The 25,637-nt window shown below is 36.8% G+C and overlaps 1 protein-coding gene across 10 annotated transcripts in view; it reads left to right on the top strand.

Annotated features, from left to right (window-relative positions):
- LOC126713906 (NADPH-dependent diflavin oxidoreductase 1) overlaps window positions 1–20,060 on the top strand; it is a 36,868-nt gene extending 16,808 nt beyond the window's left edge. For all 10 annotated transcript variants that reach the window (XM_050413857.1, XM_050413858.1, XM_050413859.1 and 7 more), the window contains 7 exons: window positions 4,276–4,373; window positions 6,048–6,122; window positions 6,432–6,542; window positions 15,133–15,264; window positions 18,451–18,570; window positions 18,994–19,210; window positions 19,296–20,060. In XM_050413857.1, the coding sequence (XP_050269814.1) occupies window positions 4,276–4,373; window positions 6,048–6,122; window positions 6,432–6,542; window positions 15,133–15,264; window positions 18,451–18,570; window positions 18,994–19,210; window positions 19,296–19,825 (1,283 nt within the window). In that variant the 3' untranslated portion in view covers window positions 19,826–20,060. The remainder of the gene's footprint in view (window positions 1–4,275; window positions 4,374–6,047; window positions 6,123–6,431; window positions 6,543–15,132; window positions 15,265–18,450; window positions 18,571–18,993; window positions 19,211–19,295) is intronic.
- The last annotated feature ends 5,577 nt before the right edge of the window (window positions 20,061–25,637 follow it).

The raw sequence follows: 25,637 nt of genomic DNA on the forward strand, positions 1-25,637 counted from the left end.
GACTCCTTACACCCAACCCCCAGCTCAGAACAATACTCCGACTCCAAGGGAACTTCTGTGGCCAGAGGTACCACAACTAAAGGCTTACCACTACACTCCCAAGTCATTGACCTCTCATCAAGTTCCCACCTCTCATCCTCTGACCCAGTAACAATAGACAAAGAATCTACTAACCCATCACACTCCTCTGCCCAGCTAACTATCTGACCTTCATTGCTAAAAGAATCATTACCTGTTACAATCTCTATATCTGTGGCTGAGCAGTCCTACATACTCTCTGGAGATCGATATAGAGACAGAGGAAGCACTATTTGCCGACCATCACGCAATCTAAGCATCCACTCTTTTGAGTTACCCCATGATTTATCCAAATCACCTACCAATTCCCTAATAGTGGGATAAGAATGAAATTCCCCCTTAACATCATCAGACTCTTGTACTGTCACCCTTTCCTCCGGACCCAAAGATTCCTTATCCTCATCCTTCGTCTCAGCCAGAGATGACGGATTCACCACCAGATTTTCTGTCGTGTCCCCAAACGACAGCACCACCGCCTCCGCCGGCTCCAAAGAAGCACTTATTGGTGCTGAGGATGATGAACCCAGCTCGCATGCAGCCTGGGCCAGTTCCTCTGTCAATATCGGCAAGGTGTGAGGCTGGGTAAGCCAGCTCGGACTCACCGGATCGCTAAACCCACTCCCTCTTGAGACTTCCGGTAACGGTACGGCAGACCTTGAGCCCAAAGTGACCATCGGAGGACTCGCCATCCTCCTTGGTGGTGGGAAAGTAGTCGCAGAACTCACAGGGTGCACCGTAGAGTTCGTGCCACTCAAATTTGAGCTCGGGCCAGAGGATTGTGACACAATATTGCCTTCCGCAACCTTTGGGCCCGTAATAACTGGGCTGGGATTCTTTTGGGGTTGCTTGGAACAATCCCCTGCCTCAAAAGTAAACGGGCTTGTCAACAGTGGGCCTGAACAACTCTTAGTACTACCCAGCCTAGGTACATGGGCTTCTGAAGGCCTAAGGTCCACTCCTTTAATATCATCCTGGGCAGAATTGGCCCCACGTGCTACCCACTTTGTACTTTGCTTATCACCCCTATAACGTAGCCAAGATACCCGCCTCTTTCCAAACTCATTTACTTCCACAGTCAAACCTTTCCCCAACCAGCTAGACCTCCTAACTTTACTCTCCCTTCCAGACTCAACGTCTTTCAAATTCAAATTATACCAAGGAGATCTGAATTTATTTTGTTCCTGAAATTTCTCCTTAATTTTAGTCTCCCCCTTAATACCAAAGTCTCTCCTCTCCACACCACCCATGTCAATCGGAGTAGTGTTTTCAGCCGGAACTTCAATAGCCACCACCTGATTACAAGGTTCTTCTCTCTGAGGCAGCACTGTGTTCTCTACTGCTTGAAACTTGTCCTTCTCACTAATGGAGAGCTGCCGCGTATGCTTCCTTACTTGCAAAGAAGCTTTTACCGTTTCAACAAAGGACCAAGAAGGGTGAATCTCAGAACTCACCTTCGGCTTGTACAGTAAAGCTTTTGGACCACCTAACGCATAATGGGAAGGTTCCAACATTCTCCTTAATTCAATCCCAAAGGCCCTCCAACCTTGTAGTACCTTGCCTGCAGGAATAATGATAGATCTTCTCATCCCGCCTACTTTGAGCTCTGTTACTAACAAATATTGGCCAAATGAATTAGAACCCCGTTGCACTGTGTAGGCAGTGTCTCCTTCCCTGAACGTGAAAAAGTGTTTGGGGTTAACCCCAATCACCGTGCGTTCCAAGCTATGCAATAACCAACGTGCTGCATTCTTACCCATAAAAACTGATTGCATGAAATACTTCCCCCTTTCGAAAATCTTAAGGGAGAAAAAGTTCCCCCCTTCCTCAACCATCAACTGAAACAACTTTGATTCTATAAAAAAACTGCGAAATCCACCCATACCGATCCAAAAACAGAAATAAAAAAAACCGAGAACAATATTTCTGACTAATTTGAGGTAGCCGGGCCTCTCACAAAATCAAACATCTCCATGACTTTGAAACTTTTGTCATGAAATATGAGGGATTTGAACCATTACTCCCTACCTATTGCTTTGGGTGGAAGGCACTTACCATCACATCAAGGCCTGATCTCTTCCACAATAATATGTCTTTTCCTCAAGTTTTCTATATTCTCCCCATAGATGTAGCCCACAAGAAAAACATGATTATTTTGGGACCTTAGGCTTCCAAATGCTTTTCCAGGAGAAAATCACTCTGCCATTCAAGACTAAGGCTTTGTAGTAGGATTTAACCTCAAACCCCATTGGTTTAGAAGGGGTCCAACAAATTTTATCCTTGCCACTACCTCTCATTGAAGTAGATTAAACGTCCAAGGAGGATGATAAAGAAAAAAAATTGAAGTGTTTTTTTTTGAGAATAGGGTAAAACTCAGTTAACCCTGATACACATATAATATTTTATACTTTAAGATTTCATACCCTATGACTCAATAGCTTTTGTAATTTATGTGCATAGTTCCTAATTTGTTCTATGTTAGATCAACATAGAGGAAATCATCTGATGATCTTAATAAAGTTTGTATTAAAACATGATTAGGGTGCTCAACAAAATCCAAAGTTCTTCCATTCCTCTCTCGCCAAAGATTTCACAATACATACAATGGAACTGTGTTCCAATCGCAATTAGTTATTTCGATGAAATCTGCCTTGCCAACGCTCCCACATATGTTGCACAATCTTCGGCACAACCCAAACTATACCGAATAAACAAACACAAAAGACCTTATGTTTTGTGCCATTGAACAATGGAGTAAAAGATGCACAACTGATTCCCCACTGCTTTTGGCACATATAGTACCAATTAACAAGCATAATACTTTATTTCCAACCATTGTCCACCCTTATAATTTTATCTAAGGCTGCTGTCTTAGTGAGAAAAAAAACCCTGACAATGCACCTTACCACCCCATATGCATCTCAAAGGGAATTGCACTCCCAAATGCTCTGTATATAGTCAACCTCCATTCTAATTGATCATCTATTAGACAAAAAATTAGAATACAACAAATCAAAGAGATTTTTGACAAACTCTACTTCCTAGTCTTGAAACGAATGAGTAAACTGAGGATTCCAACCTTGAAGACCTCGATCATCTGCATTGACCAAATATGATGCTATTGAAGCTTCTTTATACACTTCCAATCTTAACAAATCCGGAAAGAGGTCTTTGAGAAGACAATCTAGACACCATAGTTCCTATCAAAAATGAACACGAGAGCCATCCCTAACAACAAACTTAATAAATATGTCTTATTAATTTATGAATGGCTTCGGATAGATGTTTATTTATTTATTGTTATTATTATTATTTATTTATGAGTTACACATGCACTCAATGGGTCTTGAATCCACGTTCTCACCCGCAACCTAGCACTTAAAGGGGCATAGGTACCAGTTGAACTAGAGCTCATTGTAAGCTTTGGATATACTCTTTTTCCTTTAAATGCACAAGAACAACCCTCATTTTTTTCAGAGTGCTATTAGAATTTATTGCAGGACATGAAATGAGGCATGTATTTAGTACACACTGAAGGAATATTCAGGTGCCACAAGTTAAAAAATATACTGTTATCCAAATTCCATTGCTGAAGGGGCTACTCATTCTTCATTGTTCTTTAGAAACCTATAATGTCATTATTAAACCTTTGGCCACTATGAATTTCAGATTAAAATATAATAATGTGTGCATTTGGGGCATTTGACCCCAGATAACTATTTATCAATCAGAAAAGAGATGGTAGTATTGGATATGTTGAAGACCTTGCTTGCTAGGACTTTGTTTGAGTGGTCTAGTATTTGGGGGCTTACGCATTGTAGTTCCTTGTCTGATTTCCTTATCTCTATTAGTCTTTCCTTATGATTTGTTTGTATTTGTTTCAAGGGCAGTGAGTTTACAATCGTAAACACATTGTTCTTTTCCATCAATAAAATTCTTATTATCTATCAAAAAAAAAAAGAGATGGTAGTATTGAGAGAATAAATTTGAACAATTGAAGTGGTGAGTTGAGTTCACGTTGTGTAAAACTGATTTGACACAATAAATGAATAGGTAAATTTGATCTTTTAAGTAAATTCACTTTTTTGATAAGTATTAAATCTCATGGATAGACACCAAATGTGATTATAGTGGCTTTGTTTAATATGCACAGAATTGGATTTTAACTGACATACCAAATATTCCTTGTGGTTATCTCAGATTTAAAATGGATTGAGATGCAAATTGAGAGGGCCCGCTCAATGTCTCCTGGAAAATTTACTCGTGACAAGACTAGGCCCAACTGCTTTCTTAAATTGGTATTGGTAGCATGCCCTATCAGTGTACAGAAAAAAGTATTTGTTGTACTTCTTTGGATACACCATTTCACTTATTTTTTATTGCATCAGTCAATATAAAGTTCAATACATTGTGATGGTATTTTTGTATGGTATTTTAAGTTTCAATTTTGTGATTTCCTAGTTAATGGGGGAGATGATGATGAAAATTGCTCTTATAATATGCAATGCAAATGCCCTTTGGCATTGCTTAAAATTGAAGTCAGATCCATTGGTTAATTTGGATTTTGAACTAGCCCCGAGATATGATGACTACATATGGGTATCTGATATGCTTCCTTGTTCCCATCCACTATCAGTTCTTCAAAATTAAACTTCGGCCTCACAATCTGTTTAAAATAGCTAGGATAGTTTATTACCTTATCAAGTAGTAAACATCTGTCTTCCTGTACATGTTTATAACAAAAATAAGGGGAAATTGCATAAAAGTACCTACAGTTTATTTCCTGCTTCAGCTTAAGTCCCAGGTCTTTAATTTTGTTAGTTAAAGTCCCAACCTTATGAAATTGTTTCATTTTGAAGCTCCTGTCCATTTTAGTTATTCATCTCCATTCTTTTGAGCAGTAATAGAGTAGAGAATAACAGGAAACTGTTGATAAAATTGGGTTTCACCTAGCTAACCAATTTTGATTTTCTAGCAATCACTTTATTACTCTAAGTGAAGCTTTCTCTCTATAAATGGATCTATCTCTTTCTACCTTCTCTGTTCAATGGTTCTGAAATTGATTTTTGAAGAAGCCCTTGGTGAAACACACAGTTTAATCACTGAGTTCCCCCTTTTCTCTGCTCCGTTGCTATCTCTAGAATAGCAGAGATGGAAAAAGGCTTTAAATTGAAGCGATTTCATAAATTTGGGAATTTTTTTTTTTTAAAAAGAAACCTAGGACCTAAACTGAAATATGGGTTAAACTCTTGGCCTTTTTATGTAAATTTTCCCCCAAATAGTTTTATTTGTATTTATGAAAAAGAATGTTAAGGAATCCATTTGAAAGAAATAAATGACTAAGAGTTAAATATTATATGTGCAAGCATTGTTGTAGTTTTTTGGACTGTCAGTGCCTTCTAACATAATTCAAAGATCATTCAATTTATTTTTTCAAGGTTTGAAGATGAACTGAGGTTAGGGACTTAATTATTTTCCATCCATGTTTATCCAAGGACTCTCTAAGCCTGCTTCCCAGAAGATTTATTTTTATTTATTTAGTGAAGAAAATGGATGTTTTCCTCATAATTGTCCATATGAGGTTATTTTATTCATAAGTTTTTTGCCGAGGTATCTATCTGCTCTTTAAAATTCAGATCCTTTTCAATTTCAATATATGGTTAAATTTGCGTCTTGCATCTTTAAAATTTTCTTGGATTACTGCTTCTTGTTTGACATTTATGTTGTGTATGATATATGCACGTATAATGTTATTTCATTCATAAGTTAGTTGTCAGAGATATCTATATGCTCTTTAAAATTCAGATCCTTTTCAATTTCAATATATGGTTAATATTCTCATCTTGCATCTTAAAAGTTGTATTGGATTACTGCTTCTTGTTTGACATTTATGTTGTGTAATATATATATATACCACCAGCATATATTAATTGTCTATTGATTCCTTAGTTTGATGAAATTTGCCCATGTAGATACAAAATCAACGATTGACCAGAGCAGAATGTGGAAAGGATGTGCGGCACTTTGAGTTTGAATTTGTTTCATCTGTAAGTTGTTTACAATGTGTGCTTATCCACAGATCAGCACTTGTCACTGTATTGTAGTAATTAGCTAGTGCTAGTACCACTCCCACTTAAGTGGGGTCCTGGGAAGGGTGGCTTTGATACAGTCCTACCTCTACCCTTCAGCATTTTTGCATTAAGTGGCCACTCTAAGGACTGGAATTCATTTACTTGTGCTTGGCAGCCCAATAATTTTACCATTGCACTAGACAATGTACCATTTTCAAATATGTATTCTAATACTTATTGGTAACTATACAAAAATCGTCATTTTTCCTTCCTTTGAATTTTCAGACTATTGAATACAAGGTTGGTGACATTCTTGAGGTCCTCCCTAGTCAGAATCAAGCGGCAGTAGATTCATTCATACAGCGTTGTAATTTGGACCCTGATGCTTTCATTACCGTAAGCAGTTCTCTTGTTTATTGGCTGAATCTGGGTGATTCCTGTTTTTCATGTCCATGAGCATAAGTTGATTCTAAGGCTTGATTTATAATTTGTTCACATAAACATTATACCTACAGTAGTGATTTCTTGGCTTGACCCTTCAGTTACAGCATGAATACTGTTTTCAAAACTTTTGCATTCTTTTGTTAATGTTTTGAGGTTTGAACTGAAGGTTCTTCTTCTTCTTGCTACCAATTTATGCACATATTTTTCAGCAATCAATTTTATTATGAATCCTTCAATTTGCACTTCCTCTTGAGATAGATGCTTTTTACGTGCTTTCTTTGTGCATTTTTTAATTAAACTTTTCTAAATGTTGGACTCATGTATCCTTATGTCGTGAGCTTGACTAAAGTTAAACTGTGAATCTCCATTTCGTGGTTGCTTACTAAGTTGCTTAATGATACATCTGGTCACATTCCCAGTTCATAGAAAATTTGTTTCATCACTTAGAAACCCTTGTCCTTTCCATTGCTTTGTTTACATGTTCTTATTGCTCAGTGAATATTTTTTTTTAGGATCTATTTGCATGTGTATAATATGCTTCATTTTGGTTTATTATTTGTTACTTCTTGAGACCGGTGACTGCCTACAATTGCACCCTTCTTGTGTCATAAATTTCAAATGTGCCTCTCAGGTGCCCCTAATGGACAATTTTTTTTTTTAATAAGTAATAAGAATCATATTAATCATGAAGAAAAATCGAAAACAACAAAAACAAGGTGTTCATGATGGTGAACACAAGAAACAGCAACCAAAAGCAACAAAAAAAAATGAAAAGCAACTTAAGGGGCAATACTAAGGGAAGTAAGAAACTCCAGAGTAGAAGAATAGTTTGAAGAACCCCAGCACCTAGCCCATTCAAAAAGAGTACTTTGGCAACTTGTAATTGAACAAGTGATTTCTCTTTAGCCTCAAAAGAGCGCTGATTTCTTTCCATCCAAACAACCCACATCAAATAGCCAGGAACCATATTCCATATGTCAGAAGAAAATTTCCCCAACCAATTACTCCAACAAAACACCAAACTCTCCACTGAACCTGGCATGACCCATTGGATCCCAAAAACTTGTAACGTTTGCACCCATAAAGAATGAGCTACATGACAATGTAGGAGAAGATGGTCCACAGATTCCTCGTTACAGCAACACATACATCACCTATTCGCCAAAGGGAGACCCTGGAGCATCAAATTATCCCAGGTAAGTATCTGACTATGAGCTGCGGTCCACATGAAGAAAGCCACCCTTTTTGGAACCTTGACTTTCCAAATCCCCTTCCAAGGGAAGCTAGAGAGAGAGGTACCCCTGATCTTATTCTAAAAGGACCGAATATCGAACTTACCATTACCATTAAGACACCAATGGGGACTATCACACCCAATGCCTCTCGGAATTCGAGACTGAATGAAATCCAAGAAAGAGAAGGCAACTTCTAATTCCCTCTCATGAAAATTCCTATAAAAGCTCAAGTTCCAAAATCTATTATTCCCACTCTCCTAATGACACAATAAATCAGAAATGCAAGCTTCCTTGTCATTTGAACATGCATATAACTAAGGATAGAGCATTTTAAGTGAGGTATCCCTAACCCACCTATCATGCCAAAAAAGAATGCGAGAGCCATCACCCACCACGAGCCATCATCCACCATAAGGGCCAAATGTTTGGAGAACCTCTCCCAATTGTCATTAATACCACGTCAAAGACCACACCCGTTGGCCTTTCTGCAAACTTTAGTATTCCATCCCCCTTGACCCTCTTCATATTTGGTGGCAATAACCCTCCGCTAGAGATGAGTTCCTTCTTGGCCAAACCTCCATAACCATTTGCCTAAATGGTCTTGATTGAAGTGAACTAACTTCCTAACCCCCAAACCACCCATCTCTAAAGGTGAACACACCTTCTCCCAAGCCACCAAAGAATGTTTGAAACGCTCCTCCAAAGACCCCCATAAATAATTCCTCTGAATAAGCTCCAATTTGTCAGCCACAGTTACATGGATGGTAAATAAGGATAAGTAGTATGTAGGAATGCTAGAAAGGGTACTCTTCAAAAGAGTAAGTCTACCACCCTTAGACAAATATAGACGCTTCCAACCAGACAACTTCTTCTCCATCTTCTCCAAAATAGGATTCCAAATGGATGCAGTCTTGTACGGAGTACCCAAAGACATTCCCAAATATTTCATAGGTAGGCTACCCACCCTACAACGGAGAATGTTAGCCAAAGCACCTATATTACCAACCTCCCCTAGCGGGACAATCTCACTCTTCCCCACATTTACTTTGAAACTAGTGAAAGCTTGGAAGCAAGACAAAGCTAGTCTAATGGACAACAACTATTCTCTAGAAGCATCACAAAACAAAATGGTATTGTCTGCAAACAACAAATATGATATGCCTACCCCAATAGAGTTAATTGGTCCCACATGAAAACCACGAAGCAGACCACTATCCTTAGTTTTCTTTAGAATCCGACTTAAAACTTTCATAATCAAAAGGACAAGAAGAGGGGACACAGGATCACCTTGTCTCAAACCACGAGAACTTCCAAAAAAGCTTGCTGGGGATCCATTCACAAGAACAGAGAAGCGAATGGTAGAAATGTAAGCCTTAATCCACTCCCTCCACTTCAACCCAAAGCCCATCCCATTCAACAAATAAAGTAAGGCATCCCAATTAACATGATTGTAGGCTTTTTCTATGTCCAACTTACAAACTACACCTGGTGAGTGACACCTCAATCTGCTGTCTAGGCACTCATTAGCAATTAGCACCGAGTCCAAATTTGTCTTCCACCAACAAAGGAATTTTGAGTCTCCGAGATTAAATTGTATAACACCACTCTCAACCTATTCGCCAACACCTTAGACAGCAACTTGTAAACACTGCCCACAAAGCTAATAGGCCGGAAATCCTTTATATTGACAGCATTAGTTTTCTTAGGAATTAAAGTGAGAAAAGAAGCATTTAGAGATCGTTCAAATATTGAATACCTGTGAAAATACTTAAATACAGCCATAACATCATCCTCCACAACCCTTCAACATTTGTGAAAAAATGCCATGGTGAACCCGTCCAGACCAGGGGCTTTATCCCCCTCCATCTCTGCCAGAACCTGGGTGACTTCTTCTTTTGAGAATTCCCTCTCAAGGGACAACCTATCATCCTCCCCAATACAAGCAAAGTCCAACCCATCCATAGTTGGACGCCACATGTCTATCTCTGTATAAAGCTCCTGATAAAATTGGACCACCTGAGAGCATACAGTAGATTCATCCTCCTATAAAATACCATCTACCCCTACACTACTAATATGATTAGCTCTTCTATGAGAATTCGCTAATCTATGAAAGAAGCGTGTATTGTTATCTCCCTCCTTCACATACAGAGCACGAGACTTTTGTCTCCAGAAAGTCTCTTCCAAGGAAGCTAAAATTTCGATCTCACCTTTAACCTGTGTTTTGCGAGCTTGTTCCTCATGCGAAAGACCCAAAATTTCATCCTTGGCATCCAAATCCAATAATTCAGACAACAAACTCTTCTTCTTAAAAGCCAAATCACCAAATTCTTCCTTATTCCACTTCTTTAGGTCTTCTTTAAGAGCCTTTAATTTCTGAGCCAATACAAAACTTGGAGAACCTGTAAAGCAATAACCATTCCACCATTGTTGAACCTTCTCAACAAAACCCTCAACTTTTAGCCACATATTCTCAAACTTAAAAGCACAACACCCCCTACCCACACCACCAGTTTCCACCAAAAGCGGACAATGATCAGAAATAACAAGAGGAAGCACCCTTTGAGACACATTTCCAAAATGGTCCTCCCAATCTGCAGAGACCAAGGTCTTGTCAATATGGGACATAGACTTCGGTTCGAAGTCCCTAAACCAGGTGAAAGAAGCCCCATCTAATGGTAAATACACTAGGAAATTATTCTCTATGAAATCCGAAAAAGCAAACATGGCTGGGCTGAAAGAGTCACAGCCAAGCCTCTCACTAGATATAATGATGTTGAAATCTCCAAATAAAAACCAAGCCTTGGTCCATCAAATACACACCCTTGATAACTCCTCCCACAAAGCAGCCCTATGCAGGTCTGCATTTGGACCATAAATGCCAGTACAAACCCATTCAAAACCATCCAATACTCCCCTAAAATGTACACTAACTAAGAACTGACCAACCAACACATCAATTTTTTCAACCACCCACTTATCCCAAAGCAGCAGAACCCCCCCCCGGCGGCGATGTTTGAACCGCATCTAGGGCAGCCCAATCAGTGAAAGGACTACCCCATAAGCTTTGCACAATAGCAGAATTTACCGAAGAAAGTTTAATTTCCTGGAGACAGACTATATCACATTGCCATTCCTTAAGGAGATTCTTACAAACCTCCCTCTTTCGGGGATTATTCAAACCCCTAACATTCCAAGAAAGGAGTCTTAAAGTCATTTATAACTACCAATAGCCCTAAAACCATTCGATGAACCTCTATTACGAGAAGAGGACCCATCATAATTTACTCTGGATACTAGACCCCGAAGTTCTCTAAAGACCTTTCTGGCCAAATTTAATAGGTCTTTGAACACACCCATCATTTACAACCTCAAGACATTCTTGTTCCAGTAAACGAAATAAAGCCATGCACTGAGCTTCATGTCTTACAATAGGAAAACCCACCATTTTGCAAAAACTTCTCATCATTGTGGACACCCATTTAGACTGTTCACCCTTTTCATCAACCCTGGTCAGCACCTTATCCTTAACTGCCTTAGGATCCCACCGAGACAGTGGCACACACTACAGAGGACCACTCTCTTGCTCCCCACTACTAGAAACACTAGAGTCAGCTCCACTTTGCTCCCATGGAAGAAGCAGAAGCTCCGATCCTTTTGCAACCTATCTACAAGCTCAACCCCCGAAAACATCGTATCTGTTTGGGAAGCACCACCATCGTTTAACCTCAGGATGGGACTTCGTAAACACATCTTCCACTTCCTCCTCAGACCAAGGATCCCCCTCCCTATACAAGTTTGACAAGAGAGAAAAACGATTTGAAGCTTTCCACTGAGGACGATGAAGATGGCCATAAGAAGCAAGATGATCGTCGCCAGTTAGAAGCTTGATTTACTGTATTGACATCACCGGATTTGACCTTGAGCCCACAATTTCAAGATACCTAGGTTGCCATGGCTCCACCGTGGTTCTTGGATTGACCTCGGAGAAACTTTTGCTTTCCCTATTGGGATGCGAAACCGGGTTGGAGGCGAGAAGCTTCGTAGCTTGATCGGGAATTAGAGCCTCAGGCACCACCGATACCACTACTGACTCCATCGGTAGCCTTGAACACTTGCCCACCACACTCTCACTCTGATCGCTGTGCACACTCACACCCAAACCACATGGATAGGAAACCTCCAAATGGGCCTTTCCTCCCAAGTTAGCCACTTGGGCTTTGTCATGCTCAAATTCACTTTTTAAAACATCAGGCCCACTTTTATTGGACATGTGTGAATTATTTGGGTTCATCCAGGATACATCTCGTTTTCCCCTATCTGATTTAAACACCCTCAGTGCCAAGTTGGTAGTAGTTAACTTAAAAATAAACTCATGTGTGGTTCTGCCATTTATATTAGATATTGTAACGGCAGAATCACCCTTAATCATGCTATGCCCCAAAATAACTCCAGTATTTTCAAAATTCCTTAACTTCTTCTGGTTACCATAATTGAAAGATTTCTTCCCATTTTGTCCACCGCCATCCGTCGGACCACCACCAACAGCATCATCGGAAGTCCTCCCTTCCACCCATACAATGTTTGCACCTGATAAGAATCTATCTAATTTTTTTGTAAACAAGCACCACCCAGAACAGTTGGAACTAGCAGGTATCATAACACAACCACAACGAGCTCCACCATAATACACAGCTATATCCACAAAAATACCAACCTTATTCGACCTTCCCTGGAATTCAAAAAACATATTGTTTTCTCTATATCGTTTGCACAGATAATCCTTTCCTAGAACCCAATCTAATGGACAATTTTGTATGGGCTGGATGCCTCTTAGGGTAGGCAACTAATTTCCCCTTAGTGCTCCTGCCTGGGATCAGAATTTACTCTCTTTTATATTTGGCATGTACAAGAATTCCATTTCCACAAAAAGGACATAAAAGAATAAGATATTTAGACCCAAAATGTGTGTTTTGTGGAGCAGGGTAGAAGTGGAAAGAAAAGAAAATTATATAGTAGATTGAAGATGTGAAGTGCAGTTATGATACAAATTCTTTATCACCATGGTATGCAAACATGTACATGTGATGAACTTGCCTTGGTGCATCTTTGTTGCCAAATTTTAGAGTAATTTGATTTTTTTATGATGGGATTCATGGGAATGACCTTATACTACTCAGCAATGGATGTTAACTTATAATTTTTAGTCCTAAATTATTCTGAACTTCATGAAAATATATCACAATATCAGAAGTACTCAAGAGTAAGTGCCCTGAAAATTGATCATTTGTAGCAGGTCTAAAGTCGGTATCTGTTCAACTTAGCAAGCTCAGATAGCCTAGAAATCAGTTAAGTGAATCTCCTATCAAAAAAAGAAAAAAAGAAAAGAAAAGAAAGAACCAGGTAGAATTCAGTTCAGATGTAGGAGACCTACTTAGAAGTTTTCACAACTTAGTCATATATGATGGAGTCATCAAAGATTTGGCCTTTTCGAAATTTTTATAACTCACTATAGGTTTGAGAAACAAAGAAAAGATGTGTATGAACAAGATATCAAACTATACAAAGAAAGAAAAAGGATTGAATGGAGGAACTTCCGAATATTTGGCAATCAAAGATGTATCAATATCAATGGTGACTCATTTTTACTTATCTGAAAAGAAAATGGTGACTCATTATTTTGATAAATTAGAAAAAAGAAGATTTTGTAAACACTTACTCGAAATCTTACTTATGACAGTCCATTGTGGAAGACCCAAATTTTTTCTGATGATTTTGCTATGATATTTCTGGTCCACGTATAATATAATGAAAGATTGATACAAATTTTGGGCTGCTACATTGTATTGGTAATAGGTCTGAAAAAAAATATAAAAAGATCAGATTTAGTCTATTTAGATAATTTTTTCCTGTTGGAAGTAAGGAACCACATCATATATGTTTGGAATGGGTTCCCATGTAATGGATTGAATATTTCTTCCTAATGTGTTGAGTAATTTGAGGCTGAGACTTGAACTTTAGTATGATCTTTTGAAAACATTGTTTGTTATTTGTATATCAATGCATGTAGGTGTTTTGCCTATTGCATTTCTTGATTTTAGGGAGGATGATTTTAAACTAAAGCCACTAAAGATTAATGGGCTTGGATAGAATATATGAAATCTGAATTCTAGGCAATTAAGAAGTAACAAGTTGATAAAATGAGTGTGGCTAAAATGAAAATGTTGTGATGGATAAGTAGAAATACAAAGAAAGATAGGATACGAAATGAAGAAATTCATTTAAAGATGATGGTGGGTCCTATTGATGAAAAGATGAGGAAGACTTGCTTGAGATGGTTTGGTATGTCAATACACTATTGAAAAAAGAAAAGTGATTTGATTTAAGTTGAGGGAACGAAAAGAAGTAGAGAAAAACCTAAATAATATTGGTAAAAGTAGTAAAAAATTGAAATGTTATTTAAGGAAATGATGGAATATGATTTTTGGATATTTATTCTTCTACGTATTCTTCGATAGAATGACAAAGAAGAATACCTGTGGCTGATCCATAACTGACCACAAGGTTTTGGGAATAAGGTTTTTTTTATTATTGATTTTAGTGTATTAGGGGAACAAATGAGAGAAATCTGCAGATTTAGGTTAGGTTCCATGAACAACCATTTTCTTTATTTGTTGCTACAGGTATTTTGAAAGGAAAAAAGAAATAAAATTGGGCATGGAGTATGAGCAGGATGAAGGTGGGAAAATATTTTCAGGATGTTTGTTTAATGCATAGCTATAAAATCTCATAGAAACCATAACCATACTAGGTGATTATGCATAATTGTGTGTTATACATAAATTACTTTTGGCTGTTTAGGAGTGTGTACAGTGAATGAAGGTCACCAAAAACAAAACGTTGAGATAAAAAAAAAAGGTATAATTAGAAATAAAGCACTAAAATTGCAGACAATGGGAGCACTAGGTTGAGATGGTTTGTGTGTGTGTGAGACATGGGTGAGTGGATGTAACAAGATATGATTTGATCAATATAGTGAAAGAAGGCTGAAAATATCAAGAATATGGTTTTTTCTATAACTGGCAAAATAGGATTCTTGGGACCAACCCCAAAATTTTGGGCTAAGGCTATGTGTATATGAGATGTCTCTTGCTTTTCAATATTGCCTGCACCTTTTTGTTTTGCTGATGCATCTTGTGGAAACATTACTTATTGAACTTGTCTTATTTCTTTTGATGATATTGTATCTGTCTAGTAGATGTCACGTGTTTCAACCTTCTTATGCTGAAAATTTTACATGATTATAGGTCCATCCTAAAGAGATGAACAATCACCTTCTTCATACTCATACGAGTGCAAATGTTCCGATCAAATTAAAAACTTTTGTGGAGTTGACAATGGATGTTGCTTCAGCTCCTCCTCGGCGCTATTTTTTTGAGGTAAGAACCCTGTTTGTTTGAACTCTTTCATGTGTATTTTGTCCCTCTTTTTTTGCTTTAAGTGGGAACTTTCTTCAGAAAACTACTGGCTTATATTACATGTCATGTTCTTGCTTCCTTAATTTTCTTCATCATAATGTTGGGCAATGGGTATTGATCTTTAGCATTCTATTATGAGTTTTAGTTGTACTACTCATACTCCCAAGAAAATTAACCGGTAATGAAAGGGAATATTTGAAATTGTTCTAACTTCATAATTGGACATATTGCATGTTTACTTATAGAATAATGACCTTGGAGAAAAGAAAATGATGTAACAATAAAATTGAACCAAAAAAATAAAGGATAGGTAACCTAGGAATTAGTACCAAGCTTGAGAGAACAAAATCTCAAGAAGTTAGCACCTAGTGTTGCCAGTGTCAATACCAAACCATTGGAAGATTCAAAAAGAAATCTTATTAATCAATCAAACTTTAGACCAAGGCTTTGTTTATTATTAGGTATTATAATCAAACCATAGATTGTCTTTTTTTTTTTTGGATAAGTAAGAAAGATGTAACTTCAAAAAATTGCTTTATGCAAGGGAGCACAAAGCATACCAAAGATTACAACAAAAGAGAGAAAAGCAGAAACAAAAAAGAGAAGCTAATTACAAAGAGAGAGAGAGAGAGAGAGAGAGAGAGAGAGAGCTAAGGAACAAAGGGAAAAAATCATTAGATGTGAGTCTCCAAGCCCTAGACCAATCATAAAGAGAACCAATAAAAAGAGCAAGCAACTAGTCATTGGATCTATCCAAGTCCTCAAAAGTCTGCCGATTGCATTCCCTCCAAATACACTACATCAAACACAATGGAACTATATTCCAAATGTTAGATGAGCACTTCCCCAACCAATTCCACCAACCAAAGAGGAAATCTACCACCGACCTTGAGAGAACCCACGAAATCTCAAAAGTTCTAAAGACATAGCTCCACAGCTGATGAGCCTTTCCACAATTTAACAATAAATGATTCATTATCTCTCCACAACGACACATAATGCACCAGTCAAAAAAATCAAAGCCCCTACTCCGCAAGTTATTGCCCGTGAGAATCCTATCCCATGCGACTGCCCAAACAAAGAAAGAGACACACCGGGGTGCCTTAACCTTCCAAATACCTTTCCAAGGAAAAACAATGGAAGATGAACCACGTAACTTATGATAAAACAAACGGATATTAAAATCCCAATTCTTCGTCAACTTCCATCTCAATTATTGAATTACTAAATTACTAAAATAGCCTTGACTCTAAGAAATAAAATAAAATACTAGTAACATTTTTTAAAATAAAAAATACTAGTAAACTAAGTTGTGCTATTCTCACAAGCACAAAGGAATAAAAAACAAGAAAAATTCTTCATTTTTTGGATTTTATATATAAATATAAAATCCAAACAAAAAATTAGAGAAACATGCCCGAGTGTAACTTACTAATATTTTTACTAATATATTTTTTTTTTTGATAAGTAAGAAAGAAGTATATTCAATTTACTAATATTTAAAAATAAGGTGAAATGAAAAACAACCCCGGGGTTTCATTTCTTCCCTATTACTCCATGAGGTTTCTATATCCGCCAAATTAACCCCTAGGACTAAGTTTTGTTAGTTCTTATGAACAGATAATCATGTGACCATTACATAAACACATAAACACATTAAGAAGACTTAGTAACTGATTCACACCACTAGTATTGTGACTGTAATGTGTTTTTTCCGTCCATAAAACCTAATGAAAGATAGTCTCAAGGGTCAATATGGCAAATATAAAAACCTTAGGGAGGGGGGTGTTTTGCAATTGACCCAAACCCCTTAGAGGAAATTTAGCTGTTAAAGTAGGTCTAAAGTATTCTATGTGCTTATGTTAAGGCTTGGACTCCCGCCTCATATCATTTTTTTTTATAAATATTTTGTATTAAAAAAATTAATTAATAATATAATTGAAGATACCGAGCATTTTATGTCTAATCTCAAGTTATTCTTTTTCCAAACTTTATTGGACTAACTGACTGCCTTGAGGCATCTTTCTTTCTTTTCTATTGTTGATTTATTAGATTTATGCAATTTTTGTAACTGATTGTTAGTATATTTCCTGTATACTTGGGTGGCTCCTTTATATATATATATATATATATATATATATATATATATATTATTACCTTCAATGAACCAATTATGCCTTTGACCCTTGTTGATGCGAGAGCACAACCATATTACTTTGGAATTTTTTATTTTTTATTTCCTTTATCTTAGGAGGGAATTTATCTTATCATATGTATTTGGATTAGTTTAGACTACTTTCATGGATTAGTAGTTTGAGTTAAGCTAGGATTAGTTTTCATTGATGTTATCTTATCTCTTTATTTCCTAAAAGCTCTATAATAGCTCCAAATGGTTTATTTTTAGTCAGACTATTTTGATTAATAAAATTTCATTAGTTAAAAGTGTGTTTTTTGTTTGGTGGTGAAACCTAGGCTGTCCTACAGCACTTGTACTTATTAAAAAAGTACATACTACCATGGTATATAAAAAAGTATGTACCAAATACTATAGTTAATAATATACACATTGGATTACTGTAGCTATATATATGCCTAATTAATTTGTAATTCATTTTTAAATGTTACATTTTTTTTAATATAAATTTGATTACAATTGCTATATACGTATTCAATATAATTGATTTCACTTATCAAAAAAAATATATATATATATAATTGATTTAACTAAGGTTCTTGAAACAAATTATTCACCCTAAGTTGGCATTTCAAAATAATTTGGGTATTGATACTTTCTCATTTGCTTATTATTTTCATTTACAAGAAATTCTGGACTTAATGTTATCACTTTAAATAAACTACATTATTATTTGTTCATTTTTGTTAAACTGAACAAATATTAGAACTAAAATCATAAATTTACAAAATTGAAATAAATAAAAACAACATGCATAGCACAGGTCACAAGCTAATCAGACTTATGAGTAATAAGTCCTCAAAATCTTTCCATGTTTTAGAGGAGAAAAATTAAGCAAAGCATATTTCATCCTAAACATTGTTTCTCCATGCTACTGAAGTTCTACTGGTTGTGCTTCTGGAAGATTTTTGTGCTCCTGTTTAACTTCCATACTAATAAGATCAATTTTGCAGGTCATGAGTTATTTTGCAACAGCTCCACATGAAAAGGAAAAACTTCAATATTTTTCTTCACCTGAAGGAAGAGATGATCTATATCAATACAATCAGAAGGAACGAAGAAGTGTTCTTGAGGTGATGTCAAATTAGTGCATTGCACTCTTCCCTCCTTTGTTACTTGATAAACATTTTCTGTGTTGCATGATGGTATTGTGTTGTTGCATTGTCTTTCTTATATAATTAAAGGAATCAAATTTGGGAGCACTGAACATTCTACGCCTGCAGTCCCATGTAGATGTGATACAATTGGTGCTTTCTCGTGTAACAGATTGTCGTCTTATTACAATTCCTAAAATATAAGGGAAAATGTCATTTTAATTAATTTTCTTTTTATCCTGTTATATGGGCTTTAGAGAAAATCTTTTTTTAGACATCAAATAGCTTGTTAAAACTTAAAATTATGAATTATCTGAAGAATCCAAACCATCTTCATAAGTTACTCTTTTTTTTTCCTTACATGCTCCACGTGAGATTAGTGATTTTATTTTCCTAATATAGGTATTAGAGGACTTTCCGTCTGTCCAAATGCCATTTGAATGGCTGGTGCAGTTGGTTCCGCTGTTGAAAACCAGGGCTTTCTCCATATCTTCATCCCCTATAGCTCATTCCAATCAAGTGCATTTAACTGTCAGTGTAGTGTCATGGATGACACCTTTTAAAAGGAAGCGAAGTGGTCTGTGCTCAACATGGCTAGCCAAACTTGATCCTGAACAAAGTATGGCATAAATGAAACTACCAAAGCACATTTTGAGTTTAAGCAACCATGTATTACCTGTTAACATACTTTCTGTCATGAACAGGCATTTATATTCCAGCATGGTTTCAGAAAGGTGCCCTTTCTCCTCCACCACCATCACTTCCACTAATTCTTATTGGACCCGGAACTGGTTGTGCGCCCTTTCGTGGATTTGTGGAGGAAAGAGCGATTCAAAATGAATCCAGTGCAACTGCTCCAGTTCTATTCTTCTTTGGTTGCCGAAATGAGGATGGTGACTTCCTATACAGAGATTTTTGGTTGTCGCTTACCCAAAATGGTGGGGTGCTTTCAGAAGCTAAAGGTGGAGGTTTATTTGTTGCTTTCTCAAGAGACCAGCCACAGAAGGTTTATGTGCAGCATAAGGTGCGGGAAAACAGTCAGAAGATTTGGAATTTGCTGACTGAGGGGGCTGCCATCTACATTGCAGGTTCATCTACAAAAATGCCTTCTGATGTATTGTTGGCCTTTGAGGATATCGTATCCAAGGAAGGTGGGCTTCCAAGGGAATCTGCTGTGAGGTGGCTTAGGACTCTGGAAAAGGCTGGCAGGTACCATGTTGAAGCTTGGTCTTGATCCCTGCTTTAATTCTTCATGTTATGGGAAGACCAAACAACAGTTTTGCAGTTTGAGTGTTGTAGATTGAATATAGTCTATGAAACTCTAAATTGATTTATTTGACTAAAGTTTATACTCCGAGCAGTTTAGGTAGAGGAGATTGGGTCCTCAATACAGCATATGTAACAGTTGTATGATATTGTATAATGGCGTAAATTTCTTCCAAAAGTGTGAAATATATTTCCATTAATCAGTGTGTTGTCAATAAAAATTGGAGAATACTGAGGTCACGTGTACCTTCGCATGTAACTTTGCTAGATAAATGTGAAGATTTAAGATAAATTATACTCTTTTTCAATAGGATTTGGATTTGTTACAAATCAAGTTGCAGCAACTCCTACAAAAATGCATGTGTCAATGCCTTGGATAAACACTTTTCTAGGCTTACATTTAAATGAATACTTCCATGTCAAGATTGAATTTTTCACCAAATGGCCACTTGACATGTGTGCATTTGTAGGAGTTGCTACAACTTAGTTTGCAGCAAATCTTTGCGCTTTTCAATATCCTAGTTAATCTGCATAGAAAACAATGTTTTATTTTTATTTTTATTTTATTTTATCTTAGTGAAGTAGATTTTCATTTAGTACCCTAGGAAAATCTCTCTCAATACTAGACTGAACAAAAAATAGAAGGAATTAAGTAGAAATGAATGTAACCATTGGTAGTGGCACTGCTTTTTTCTCAATGTTGCATCTAAGCTTATTTCTCAATTCTACATCGATTATGGAAATTGATAGGGAATGTTTTGAGCAAGAATTTTTCTAACTCAGTTTGTCCTTCGAGATGGAAATGACCTTCAGGTTTGAGGTCTCCTTTGGGATAAAAGGGCATGTCGGGTTGGAGGTCTCCTTTGGGTTTTGATGACAACGTAGCAGCTTCTGCACCCTTCACCTACATTCGTCATTAGGTATGAAACCTCCCGTTGGGTTACCTAGTACTGACAGAGGAGTACACTTAGTCCCACACCATTTACGTGTTCTCCACTCATGCCTCCCTACATGGAAAGAGCTTGCATACTACGTCCAAAGATCCTTCTTCGTATTCTTATCCTGCTAGTATGGAAAGTGAGACCCCAAGATCTTGAAACATTAACTTCATATCTTCCTTACAAGGAAAGACCCTAGATCATGGGATCTTGGTTAGCTCTACACCACCATATAAACACCAAGTCTCCTCTTCTTCAACGTACTAAAATTTCCTAGTTTTTGCACTTTTGAGTTATTGGAGATTCTTCTATCATTGACTTAATCTTTAGAGGGTCTTTGGCTGGCACCTTACTGGTGCTCTTTGTAGGTCTTTTATCTTTTTTTTCTTTAGGTGCTTCAATCGCCGTGCTTGTGGACAATCAACTCACTGACGATTTTTGTACATCATCAAAAACCGCCATCAAAAGTTAGGCATTCTAAATCTCCACAATGTGGTGGTGGTTTGAGATTTTGATCTCAACTGCTCTATGCAAAGAACCCTTTGAAATCGTTTTAGTTTATTGATGAACACCACTAGTACCCTAGGCATCTCTCTCTCTCTCCATACTTATAAAATTGAACAGCAGAATATTGAAGGAATTGATAAACAGGAATAAAACAATTGGTAGCGACACTCTAAGCTAATATGTTCCACAAAACCTTCAATTTTTAGTCTTACGTTTTCAAATTTGAATTGCGCCTATGCGGCTATGCCCTTGTTAACTCTATTTACTTATCCAGTATGATAGGGAAATGGTTTGAAAGAGGTTTATAAAGCAACATCTACTTTAAATTGTAAAAGTGCTCTTCCCAATCTGGTCTAGTGAGGTAAGGAAATTGTCTAGTTTAGACATTGATGAAGGGGCATTCTCAAATCTCAATTAAGCAAGTTAAAGCACCATTTTTAATGATAAAATCCAATATACTGTCATATGAGTTGAATTAGGAGAAATACCATATCGTCCTTCTTGTTCTTGATATCCCCGGTCTTTCACTTGGAAATCGAATAATGTTAAACTCCCTCTCCCTCAATGCACCAAGGAACCCTTTGCAAATTATAAATCCTTACCAAGTCTTCCCATAACCACCAATTTGTGTTTCTCAAAAAAAAAAAAAATCCACATTAGGAATATACACTCCAGAAATAGCCCATTTGAATTTATTAATGACAAATCTAATGAAATTGAATAAACCTCAATTATGTCCTGATTTTTTCAACAAATCTTTTCTTACAAAGCAACATAATTCCTCTTGATGCTTCCAAAGAAACACAATGAAACAAATTTGTAATATTATATCCTCAAATATTTCTAATAACGCTTTTATACATGAGCTCTCCATTTTATGCTATGAGCGAAAAAAGTTTAGTATTAAAAAATGTAGGTCAAAAGAAAATCAACTTTGGTCAACAAAAAACACAACACAAATTTTAACTTATAAGCACCATTTTATGCTATGTTTGTTTTCCTTCACTTGCTTTCTTTCTAATTTTTTTTTCTCAAAAAACAAGCCTATAAGCTCTATCTTGTCTCTTGTCCCTCTGTCTCTTTACTCTCTCTCGTCCTTGGTCCCTCTCTCTCCTCGAATCCACCATCAACATTCATAGTTTGCCTACACAACTGCCTCTAAATCAATGACCAACCCATGTTCCCCACCATTTCCACCAACCATCTTGGAGTTGATGATGATAATGGTGGAGGATTTAGGGCTATAAGTGGGAATGTATATGGATTTTGTGGAGGTTTTGGGTATTGGATGATGATGATAGTGGCTGTAGTGTTTTTGGGATGTTCCAACTCACCTTATGAGTTGCTAACAAACACTGAAAAATGAGTATATTTTTCAAATAACGTTTGTTTTTTTAATCGAAACAAACAAAATCTTAGTTTCTCAAAGAGAAAGACAACATTAGCCTTTCAATCCCATCTTCTCAACAAAAAAAAAAAAAAAAAAAAAAGCCTTTCAATACCACAGTAAAATTTTCACTCGACTCTTTTACCCTATGAAAATGACTAAAATATATCAAGCTCTTTTGATTCAACAAATTTTGATTTGAGATTCCAATCCATAAATCCATATGCGCAATCTGTCTATTCTTGTACTTTGGCTTGTAGTCCCTTTTGTTATGGTACATTCTTCATATATTGGGTATAAGCCCAGAAATCGAATTTAATTCTTTCTCTTCACAATCATTTAATCCACGTTCCACACACACTTATGATATAATCTATAGCTTCATGATACATTTAAAAGTAAGCCGGTCTCTCTTCTTGAGAGGAATGGACTTAAAACCAGGCCCAATGCAATTAATATGTAAAGATGGGTTATCAAGGCCAACCCTTCGAGCCTTAATTGCTTCACTTGGTGATTTAAAGAAAGGAAATAGTCTAAGACAATAGTTTTAGAAGAGAGTGATAGAAAGAACAAGGATTCTTATTCAAGTTCTTCCTCGGGCTAGCTAAGGAACAATGGTTCTTTGGATTACATGCTTCTCACTTATATAATTCTTAATTCCTCTCCCTTTTACTCTCTATTTCTCCTTTTTTTTATCCCTCTTCTAGGAGGATCTTCCTTACTATATATAGCTACTGGGATTGCATCCTAACCTTCCACTTGGATGGCTATTGATCTTTCCTTGGATACTTGTCCCATCATTGCTTTGCTGTTGGTGGTAAAGTAGGATGCAGGCTGTGGGAACATTGTTCAGAGATCATTTTACCATTAATGTGGCAGGGTGAGTTGGTATAGTGCATTAAATGTGGAAAGAATGGGTGCTTAATTAGGAAGCTTCCTCCTCCCATTGTTTGCACGTCCCTAGTTCCTTCCTCGGCCTTTAGTCCTATAGCCTTGGTGGTTTGTCTACAGTCTCCCGTGGAGTGTATGCTCCTCGAGCAGGCCGCCTTCCTGGATTTCATTATCTAGATTATCCCTATTGTGCTAGGCTTAAGCTAATGAATAGTTGGGCCCAATTGCTTCTTGATTCGAGCCTATTTGATAATCTTCCTTCTTCAGGATTCCCCCTACCACAATAGCCCCCCGAAACTCCACTTCCTTTGCCATCTTTTGGTAGGAGGCAGGAAGTCTGGTACGCTTTGGGTGCGTTCCCATGTAGAAGTGTCTTTTCAACTATCCCAAACACATTCCTGACACTTCAGTATCCTCAACGGGCAGTTAATGCTGCAGGCAAGTACTATTGTATACATAGGTATATACATGGATAGGTTGTAATAATAATGTTTAAGTTTGGAGAATATTGTTTCATAAAGTGAAAATTCGAAATTAGGCATTTTCGATCGGTCAAAGCTTTGGCTTGATCGATTGAAATGGTAAGAAAATAATCCTGGAGTTTCTAGAAGTCTAGATCGCTACTCGATTCCTGTTCAACCAATCGAAAAGAGCATTCGATCGATAGAAAGTAACTTTCAACTGATCGAAAATCGTGAATTAGGATTTTCTATAGAATTTTCAAATGATTGTTCAGAGAGTTTGAAGAGGTTTCAAGCCCAGTGAATGGTTTTATGAAACATTTTAACTCTCCATACATGCCTTTTGATGAAATATAACCCTATGGGTATAAATAGAGGCTTATGTTAACTCCACAAAATAGTAAGTTAGAGAGAAACACAAGAAATTCTGTGGTCATTCTCCAATATTGTTATCTGTAGAACCTAACATCTTAGTTGTATCCTAGGGACAAATTTGTGATAACCCTTTAGCAACAAGTGTGGGGGGCAAATATTGTCTATGGAAAACGATATTGTGCCTCCAAGTTATTTATTTTCTGTTTGTCTTTTATGTTAACCTTGTTCTTCCATTATTACTTTGTATAACATCCCCAACAATCTTAGACAATATTTCCTATGATGGAAGGAACAAGTGATATTTTAGCGTTGAAGATGTTGAATCATGAGTTGATGAAATTGGATCGCTTTGATGAAACCAATTTCTCTCGATGGAAAGACAAGATGAAATTCCTACTGACTGCACTTAAACTCTTCTATGTCTTGGACTCGAATTTGATGCCTTATTCCTACTGTGAGTGATGAAAACACTAATGAGATAAAGGCACAAAGAAAGAAACAGGAGCAAGACGAACTGATTTGCAGAGGGCACATTCTCAATACTCTTTCGGATCTTCTCTATGATCTCTACATATCAATGAAGTCACCGAAGGAGATTTGAAATACTTTGGAAGCAAAGTACAAAACTGAGAAAATAGGTACAAATAAGTTTATTATTCAAAAGTATTTTGATTATAAAATACTTGATAATATCTTAGTTTTGGATCAAGTACATGAGTTAATTTTGGTCAATAAACTCCGTGATTTATCAATCAATATTCTTGAATCATTCCAAGTGGGTGCAATCATTGCGAAACTCCCACCAAGTTGGAATAATTTTAGGAAGAAGCTTCTGCATACGTCAGAAGATCTCACTTTAGAAAAATTTGGACAACATCTTCGAATTGAAGAGGAAAGTCAGGTTAGAGATGGGACTAACACCAATTCTAAAGTGAATGTGAACAATGTGAGCAATGTTCAAAGTGGTAGTTCGAGTAAGGCCAATAAGTACTTGAAAGTGAACAAAAGTGGGAGTGATTTCAAGAAGAACAACTCCAATAATCCCAACAAAGACAAGAAGAAGCGGGCTTGTTTCGGTTGTGGAAAGAAAGGCCATCACATTCACGAATGTAAACTCTTAAAGAACAAGAAAAAGGATGAAGAAGGCAATGCCATTGAAATGAATGTCATTAAGGACATTGTTTCTATGGTAAGTGACATACATATTGATATGATCACTGA

Source organism: Quercus robur, chromosome 2, assembly GCF_932294415.1.
Source record: "Quercus robur chromosome 2, dhQueRobu3.1, whole genome shotgun sequence".
NCBI classification, from domain to species: domain Eukaryota; kingdom Viridiplantae; phylum Streptophyta; class Magnoliopsida; order Fagales; family Fagaceae; genus Quercus; species Quercus robur.